Here is a 9787-nt window from a genome sequence, read left to right as displayed (position 1 = left end):
GCCTTCTTTAAAATTCAATGCATATGTAAAGAAATATACGGTAACCCGAATTTACCACACTCGCAAAATCGCACACAGCCAACCATACACCCAGTATGGTATCGCGATTCGTGATTTTGCGCTATCATACTGGGTGTATGGTCGGCTGTGTGCGATTTTGCGAGTGTGGTAAAATCGCATAACAGCAAAATCGCATAACAGCCGAGCATACACCCAGCAGCGCTGCTGATGCCTGAACGGTATGTGGAATGAAGTGGGCGGGCATCGGGAGGCCACTATGGCATGGGGCAAGCACTATGGGCAGTCTATCTGAAGTGTATCTGGCGTATAAGACGACCCCCCACTTGGAGGCATATTTTTCAGGGCCAAAAAATCGTCTTATATGCCGGCAAATACGGTAGGTATATACAAAACAAATCCATATTTTAATCTGCTGACTTGCTTCTGTGACTGTTAAAAGTAATTAAAAGGGGGCCCTGATCAGTTTGGTTCAGTGGATGGAGCGTCAGCCTGTGGACTGAAGGGTCCTGGGTTCGATTCCAGTCAAGGGCATATGCCTTGGTTGCGGACACATCCCCAGTGGCGGGTGTGCAGGAGGCAGCTGATCAATGTTTCTCTCTCATTAATATTTCTGACTCTCTATCTCTCTCCCTTCCTCTCTGTGGAAGATCAATGGAATATATTTGAAAAAAAAAGTAATTAAGGGGGCGAGAAAAAAACTATAGTTTTAACTATTTTAATAGTCACCCTTTATTTCTACATGTTTTGCTCTATTTGGCCACTATTAAGCCATTTTCCATTTCCAAAGACAAAACAAATGTTTACTTGTAAAGTTTTAGAGGCATGACATTATACTTAGAGCTAAATAATCTAATTTTGATTCTTCATATAGAAATGAATCAGTACCTATCTACCTCTCTTATAATTGACTAGAGGCCCAGTGCATGAAATTCATGCACGGGTAGGGTCGGTAGTGGCTGCCGGCTGCCGGCTGCTGGCCAGGGCCTTCCTTCCCATATTTCAGCAGAACTACTTGCCTTTTGTATTATTATGTGACTTGATATTCAAACCCCTAGCAAATGCATATTAAGTTTACTCATATACTTTGGTATAAGTGTGTTTTGGGACACTTTATTTTTTTATCTTTTTACTTTTAAAATGAATAGCCTACTTGTTAGAGTTATTGGCTGTATTGCTATTACAAGTACAATATAAACCATAAGGAATGACAATTTAACTTTATTGTCATAAATTGAATACAAATATTACCATTATGGCTGGGCCCTAGAACCTGTTCATAGAAATATTTATTTTCATAAACTAAGCACAGATTTGGATGAGAAATTTTATATTGCAACTTTAACTTTCAAAATATTTCCTGTGATACTGTATGCCTGTGTATTACTATGATAATGATGTTTATTTTACCAAACATTTTTAATTTGAACCCTCTTATTGTAAATGAAAGTTGGGCTGTCCACCTTTTCACCTGACAGTAAATGTCTCTACATTGACACATATCTCATGCATGTCAGAGGCCCCTATTGAAATAGTAAGAAATTAATCAAAAGAACAACTCCAAGAAAAAATAAATGAAAGAGTTTAACAAGTGTGGTTGAATTGAGTTCCCTGTACCAGACAGGCTGTTTAGCTCTTTCTCTGGATGGAGATGGTTTATCTAATAACACAGCATTACTGATATCCAGAATTACATTTCATGAGTCTTTGGCTCCTCTACTAAGAAGCACAGGCTACATTTCCATTCCAGCAACACCCCCATTAAAATAAACGGTGTCATCAGATGTAGAATGGCTGAAAGTGCTTTTGTCAATTCTTTACAGTTATTTGTATTCAGGGTAATTGAAACTTGTTATCAAGTTAAGGATCAGAGCTGTATCCCACTGCTTAGTTATTTGATATATTTGAAATGCATTTCAAAAAGTACTTCTTAAGTATTTTAAAGGAATGAATTTTCTAAGACTTCTGTTCAGCGGAGAAATGCTAAATTGCCTGCCTTGACAGCTTAACAGCTACACTGGGCAACATTTGGGTTCTGGGTGTATGTTTATTTAAGTCCTACCTACTCATTCACATATAATGTACTGTTAAGTGTTTAGTTCTGTGAAAATTCAATACAGTCTCTAAAATGTCAGCCAGTAGGAGTAGCTGATTTTGAAATTCTTTTATTCCCTGAAGAGAAAATGAGAATGATCATCAAAAACAACAAACAAAATAAAACAAAAACCCCACTAGCCACACTGACCATGGCTGAACTTGTGAGGTAGGAAGAACTGGTTTTCTCCAGTCTTCACTCTGCAGTGTTTTTTGTTGTTTGTTTGTTTGTTTTTGTCTCTACAGTTACACTCTCTTCTCCCTGGGTTTCACTGAGAATTGAAGGGAACTCATGGCACTTAGATTCATTAAGATTAAGTGAATGGGAGTTAAGAGGTTGTAGTAGATTCTTCTACAGAAATCTTTGCAAGACAATTATTCACAAAATCAAGGAGGGGAATGCCGCTGTGGGAGCATCGATTTCCTCAGCCTCTCTCTCACCCTTTCCAGGGGGAAACCTGTCCTTATTCCCATTATCACTCTTTCTATGTCTCAAATACCTTCTTCTGTGTCCTGTGTACAGAGCTTTCCTCCCTTCTTATCTATTCATGATCGACCTTGATTGTTAGTGCTTTCATTTATGTCCCCTTCTTCCCTCCTTCTCTGTCTATACCCATAAAGAATATGTCACATACACATCAAGTGCTACTTAGTGAGGCTCGGCCTAAACTCTGCCCGTGGCTCAGACCAGATGGTCAAAATGATTCAGAGTTTAATCAACCCAATAGGAGATAGGAACGTGCTGTGGGATGAACTTGTGATTAACTGAGTTGAAGTTTTGACTTTGACACTAAGTGAATGTACACAGCGTTAACAAGCAATTGAATACCTTAAATGCTCAAGTCATCCATTTAAAATAGAAACAGTAGTTACCTAATTTACAAGTATGCATTGAAAACCAATACTGAATATTCCAGGTAATATGTAGGCAATTGTCATAAATTATGTCTGATTTTTAAAACAACCTTGAAAATCTCTAATATATATGTATTTATATATGAGAAAGCCAAGTCTTGAACAGACAAATAACTAATTCAGGGAGGTTATTTTATTTTATTTTAAAATATATTTTCATTGATATCAGAGAAGAAGGGAGAGGGAGAGAGAGATAGAAACATCAATGATGAGAGAGAATCATTGATCAGCTGCCTTCTGCATGCCCCACACTGGGGATCGAGCCTGCAAACCGGGCATGTGCCCTAGGTCAACGTTCAACCACTGAGCCACGCCAGTGTGAGAGACAATTTTAATCCACTAGCTCTAATACATCTTCCCAAATACCCATGTTCTTTCCCCAAGTGAGACCATGTTTATGGAAACATTTTGCAAAAGATAATTTTTGTAAGAAGTTTTATTATTCTTGCTAAGCTCATCTAGGTTCAGACAAGCCTACCTGATGTAAGGTAGACCAGGTCCTGCCACACTGCAGAACATGATAGGTTGGCAACGATGCTGCTCTCAAGCTACAGCCGCTGCCTCTCTGTCCCATCAGGTACATCATGAACCCAAATCTAAGAGGCTTATTACAGACATATTCGGAAGATGCACGTGACTTTCCAAGGATCTGCGTAAATAAGATGATATATAAAAGATGGATGAAAAAGAGGGAATGACTGAGGCATTGCCATAGGGGTAGAGATCTTTAATCATCCCTCCTGTAATCTGATTTCTATCTTATTGGGAGTAAATAATTCCCGTAGAGAGCCTGCTTTAATGATAAGAAAATATATACTTATCCTAGTTTTCCATATTTTTCAAATTAGGTTACTCTTACTCTTTTTATCATAAATGTAATAATAAAAATAAGAATTGGGATACTAATAGTAGTTTATGAATTGTTACATTAGAATTTTCTTCTAATTAGCAAGAAGATGACAATATAAGTATGCTAAGAATTATAAATTTAACCTACCTACTTAAGGCATCATACTTTTAAATGGAAATCTGGGCTCTCTTTTGCTAATAAATTTGCATTAAGCTCAATCCTAACTTGTCTCTGGGATAGTGTTGGGTAACAGACCACTTTATGGCAATTATTAAGCAAGTGGAGTTTCAGTTTATCTCCCTTTTCTGACAGTCAAATGCCTCAGTAAACAGGATGATGAGGCTTCCCTTCTACACGCCCCCCTCCCAAAAAAAAGTAGAAAAAAGAAAAATGGCAAGATTAGTGATTTATGAGCCTTCTCATAAGAGAGTGGCAGATATACAATTTGTTCCAATGAGATCATTTTCTTCTCTACTGCAGAGGACTGATACTTTACTCATGCAGTCTGTTTATAAAATACGTTCAGCAAAACTATTTTCTCGCCCAAATAATTCTGGAAAATGCTATACACTATTATGCCCGCCACAAAGAACAGTGGAATATTTAAGGTTTTGTGACATTCTTCAGTAAAGAGACCTGTTTGCCTGTGTTTTTCCTATACTCAAGTTGCAAGACTTTCCCATCCACATACTCGAAAATGTATCTGTCAAAACCAAGAAATGTAATTGGAAATTTTCTAGCAAATAGTATTATCTCCTTGAAATTAACATTACGTTACTAATGACTTTTCATCGTTTTCCTTTCCAGCGGACTGTGGAGGACCTTTTGAACTGTGGGAGCCAAATACAACATTTACTTCTATGAACTTTCCAAACAACTATCCTAATCAGGCTACCTGTGAGTCATCTCTTTTCCAGGCCATGGCAAACAACTGTATTGTATTTATTAAAGTGTCCCCTAGAGGCAGCAAAGTAGATTACAAAGGTCTTATATCTGGATACATCTACATTTATGAGATTGCTTAATATAATGATAACGGCAAGAATAACAATAATAAATTGCTATTTTAAGCAATTATTTCAGGTGCTCTATTAGTGCTTAATATAATTTTTCAGTCACTTCTCACAACAATTCTTTCAAGCAGGTGCTATCCTATATAGTAAAAGGGTAATATGCAAATTGACCCTAACAGCAGAGCGACTGAGAATGACTGGTCACTATCACACACACTGACCACCAGGGAGCAGACGATCCATGCAGGAGCTGCCCCCTGGTGGTCAGGTCGCTCTCACATGGGAGGAGCTCTGCTCAGCCACAAGCCAGGCTGATGGCTGCCAGTACAATGGTGGTGGTGGGAGCGTTTCCCACCTCCTCAGCAGCACTAAGGATGTCCGACTGCAGCTTAGGCCTGCTCCCTGCTGGCAAGTAGACATCCCCTGGAGGCTCCTGGGCTGCCAGAGGGATGTCTGACTGCCAGCTTAGGCCCAATCCCCCGGAGAGTGGGCCTAAGCCAGCAGGTGGACATCCCCCGAGGGATCCCAGACTGCGAAAGGGCACAGGCCTGGCTGAGGGACCCCCCAAGTGCACAAATTTTTGTGACCGAGCCTCTAGTTACTATTATATTTCTCAAATTTAAAATGGGAATCAAGTCAGTAAGTGAAAGAGCCAGCCTTACTCCAGGTACTGCTCTCTCTCTCTTTAAAAAGAAAAAGAATAGTTTATTTATTTTTTAGAGAGGGAGAGAGAGGGAGAGAGAGAAACATCCATGTGAGAGTGCAACATCAACTGATGCCTCCTGCACAACCCCCACCAGGGGTTGGGTGGAGCCCACAACCTGGGCATGTGCCCTTGACTGAGAATTGAACCAGCAGCCTCTTGATACATGGGACAATGCCCTACCAACTAAACCACTATGGCCAGGGCCAGATACCACTCTCTTAGTCAATCTCTTTGATTATACATATGATGCCTATGGTGTATACAACAAGGTGGCAATTCCATAGAATAAAGTCAGTGAAAAGTATAAACAGCAAAGAGTCAATTGTAACATCCTCACCTTTTGTAGATATAGCCTAGAGCCAGCAAAGCAGCTAGAGTAATGTAATTAGACCCCCAGTAATAATAATAATAATAATTACTAAAAAAAAATCTAAGTCTAGTGAGAAGATGGATTAGCTGAAACTGCACAAATTCTATCTATAGATCATTACTCCTAAATGGAGAAGTTCATTAGAGCTGGATAGAGATTGTGTTAAAGATGCAGTTCTCATCTCCTCCTGCAAAGATTCCACTTCGGTGGGAGAAAAAGACATGTTTTTTCCTTTGGCCACACCTGGTTAGCACCATGGATCTAAACAGAGACTTCTACCAGTGAAAGAAATGGCCCGATGACAGTGAAAAATGTGCTGTTAGAAAATGTCAACTATTCTTGCTTCAAATGACCCAGAGATAAGTATCACTTTCATAGAATAATAGAGTCACTATTTTGGGGAGATATCTGATTTAAAAATAATAAACAGCCATTAATTTAATTTGACTTGTTTGGGGAACCAGAGATTATCATCTCCACTTCACACTGAAGACATCTTTTAAATATATCACCTGTACAAAGTAATGCTTTGAAAAATCTGAAAATGGGCGGAACACTGAAAGAACAATTTGGAGAAATCTATTAAATGTATTGATTTATTCAACAAACATATACTGAACACTTTATTTGTTAGGCACTGAAGTAAGCAAAGAAGAAACAAACATAATTCATTCTAAAGGAAGTTTCAGATAAATTGTCAGGGATTACAAAATGCCCAGGGTACTGTCATGATACGAATAAAGGCAGAATGCTATGGAGGGACATGAAAGATATGTAACACATGGGAAGTTCAGAGGTTAGGTGACATGATTTTTTTTCTTGAATCTTCAAGCAAAATTAAGGAGCAGTAAAAAATGAAATTTGGGAGGGAAGGAATCTTGCATCATATTATGCAGTTTGGATTTCATTCTGAGAGCACTGGGGAGACTTCCAATGGTTCACATGAAAATAGTGGTAAAATCAAGCTTGCATTTTAGATGAATCCATCTGGCTTGTAGGATCAGAGATAGACAGCAAGGGAAGAGAGCCTTCAGCATCACCAATTAGATAATGAAAAACAAGTGACTTAAACTCAGGGAGTGGCGATGAGGACTCAGAAGTAAATGAGACCAAGGGATTGAGGAGATGGTATTGGCTGGTCCAGGTGATTGATTGGCTGTGGTAGGAGAAAGGAGGTCAAGGAAGATGCAGAGGTTTCTGATGTAGACAACTGTGAGTGAATGATTAGTGGTGCCATTTACTGAGATAGGAAGGATAAGAAGAGAAATGAGCTTAGGGAGGAAATAATTCCGTATTCTATTTATTACATGTATGAGTTTGGGATACATATATTCATACACAATAAATAATGTATCTACTTCAGAAGAAAAGCGCAGAAAATAAAAACTGGAAGTCATTACTACATCCAAGAAATGATCTTCTTTACGAGTGAATAAGAACACATACAAAATGAGGAAAGGACCTAGAACAGAATCTAAAGAATAAATTGTTTAAGGAATCAATAAAGAACAAGGAGTATTTATTGATACTAAGGCTGGTAATGTTCTTTTGTGTGGGTTTTTTTTTTTTCAAAATGAACTACCAGTAAACAACATGTTTAAATAATGGCAAAATCACTTAAAGAAATAGCAAAGATTCCTTGTCCTACAAATTGCATTTTAATCACCCCATTTTCCTCTAAAATGAATCATGAGAAATAAGATAATGAAACTAGAATATTAATGTCTTTGATGTTTATAAAATTTACTAGTAGATTGTAAGAGCAAAATACTATGTGTAAGCTTTGATTAAAGTATGCCACTTTATATAAAATAAAGCAAATTCAGTTTCAGTAAATCACTTCAAATTTTACTGAAACTTTACTATAAATACTCATAACTAGACCAATATATATTTCCTCACATACACAGGAAAAAAACAGTTTGGAGTATTGGTTTTCATAAAATAGAAAAAATTATTTGAAAGTGATTTGAAATTCTCAAGAGAGTTAGCTTTTAAGAAAAATAAAAGCATGTTCTAAACTAAGTGTTATTATTTACTACTTTTCAGGTGTTTGGAATTTAAATGCACAAAAGGGAAAGAACATCCAACTTCATTTTCAAGAATTTGACTTAGAAAATATTGCAGATGTAGTTGAAATCAGAGATGGTAGAGGAAATGAGTCCTTGTTCTTAGGTAAGTCTGCAATTTAAATATTGTGATGGTTGTATGGCTCAAGACGTTGGACTGATGGAGAGAGCATTTCTCAATAAATGTAATCATGCTTTTAGTTGCTACTAGCAGGTGTTAATTCCCTACAATAAGCATTACACCTTGAAGACTAAGAGCTAAGGACACCTGTTATGCAGTTTTCTATGCATTGTGTGCACATCAGGTGCGCAAAGATAGCTATTAAATCAAATTTTATTTCATATCAAACTAACAAAACAAATTGCATTCATTATTATTTGATTTTATTTATTTATTGTATTCATTATTATTTTAATTGTCTTTGTCTCTAATACTAGCTGCTTCTAATAAGTTTCTAAAAATTTTTAAAAATCTGACCAAGGTTGGTTTTCCCCCACAATCTATTGATCAGTAATTTTTAAATAAACGTGGGGAAAATGTACTATTCTAAAGGAAATTATTGTACCTAGACTATAAAATACATGTCAACCTAATAAAAATCTGTCAAATATAATAGTTGATATCTTATTTAACTACTACCAATTTTTACGAAAGATGTATCTCTAGCTAAGTCATATATTAAAGTATAAAAATGCATAATGGGTCAACTGGAATGCATGAACAACACACTTCACAAGTAAAAGTGTTTTATAACTGTGCTTTGGACTCACTTAAACCATTTTCTATAAAATCTGGCCCGATGCAATCAGTTTGCAATCACATGAAAATTTGACCATTGAATGAAGACTATAGAGGGCACTTTCCACAGTATTGAAGGGGCAGAGTGGTGGCAAGGGTTCCCTAGTTATACTAATCCAACACCCATTACATGGGTTTCTTCTGCAAAATCCCACAAAGTTCTAGACTGAGAGCTTCCTGTGAAAGGCTTTTGAGAGCCACACGCAGGACAAATAAGCAATGAAACAAGCAGTGAGGCCCCGGAGGTCAGTGTTAGGAAGAATTGAGGAACTTCCCATGTGATTTTCTTATGTACAATTATAAAAACATTTTCGTCACGTTGTCCTTCTAATAAAAACTTCAGTGTTGTCATGATCTAAGAAAAATAATTTCTTATCATTTCATCACTTATACGTACAAAAATTATTGAAAAGCAATAATTCCTGAAGGATCTCAGAATCCTACTTTTCACATTTGTAGGCAAACAGTACTTTTGAAACATAATTGCTTTCAGGGATCCAAAATATATATTATTTAATAATACGAATGTATTTTTAATTTGCTTAAGCCTTTAAGGTTTAGTAAAGAGTATTTAATTCCTTATGCAACCCCCAAATCACAGGGATTATTGCAAAAAAAAATTGAAAACTACCATTTAGATTTATATAATCTGTTTCTAATTAATCCATCTTTCAGATTAGGTGAATGATACCACTCACAAAAAATCTACACTAATAAAAGAGAAAAATGGTAATTGGCGTACGACGCTACCCTTTTCATTGGCTAATCAGGGCTATATGCAAATTAACTGCCAACTCAGATAGCAGTTAACTGCCACAAAGATGGCGGTTAATTTGCATATGTAGGCACAATTCAGGGAGGCAAAAGGGAAAGCAGGAAGAAGCCCCCTGCCACTGACAGTGATCAGAAACCCAGGGGGCAGCTAAGAGCTGGGGGGCAGGGCAAAGGCGGCC

The 9787-nt window shown here is 37.2% G+C and overlaps 1 protein-coding gene across 1 annotated transcript in view; it reads left to right on the top strand.

Moving 5' to 3' along the window:
* Positions 1-9787, top strand: part of TMPRSS15 (transmembrane protease, serine 15) — a 105403-nt gene that overhangs the window by 60126 nt on the left and 35490 nt on the right. Inside the window, exons 13-14 of the mRNA XM_006774457.1 lie at positions 4685-4774; positions 8016-8141. Of these exons, the coding sequence (XP_006774520.1) occupies positions 4685-4774; positions 8016-8141 (216 nt within the window). The remainder of the gene's footprint in view (positions 1-4684; positions 4775-8015; positions 8142-9787) is intronic.

The sequence above is a fragment of the Myotis davidii genome, unplaced genomic scaffold (genome assembly GCF_000327345.1).
Source record: "Myotis davidii unplaced genomic scaffold, ASM32734v1 scaffold647, whole genome shotgun sequence".
In the NCBI taxonomy this organism is placed as follows: Eukaryota; Metazoa; Chordata; class Mammalia; order Chiroptera; family Vespertilionidae; genus Myotis; species Myotis davidii.
The sequence above is the reverse complement of the archived record's forward strand: the minus strand, read 5'-3'. Positions and strand labels throughout refer to the sequence as shown.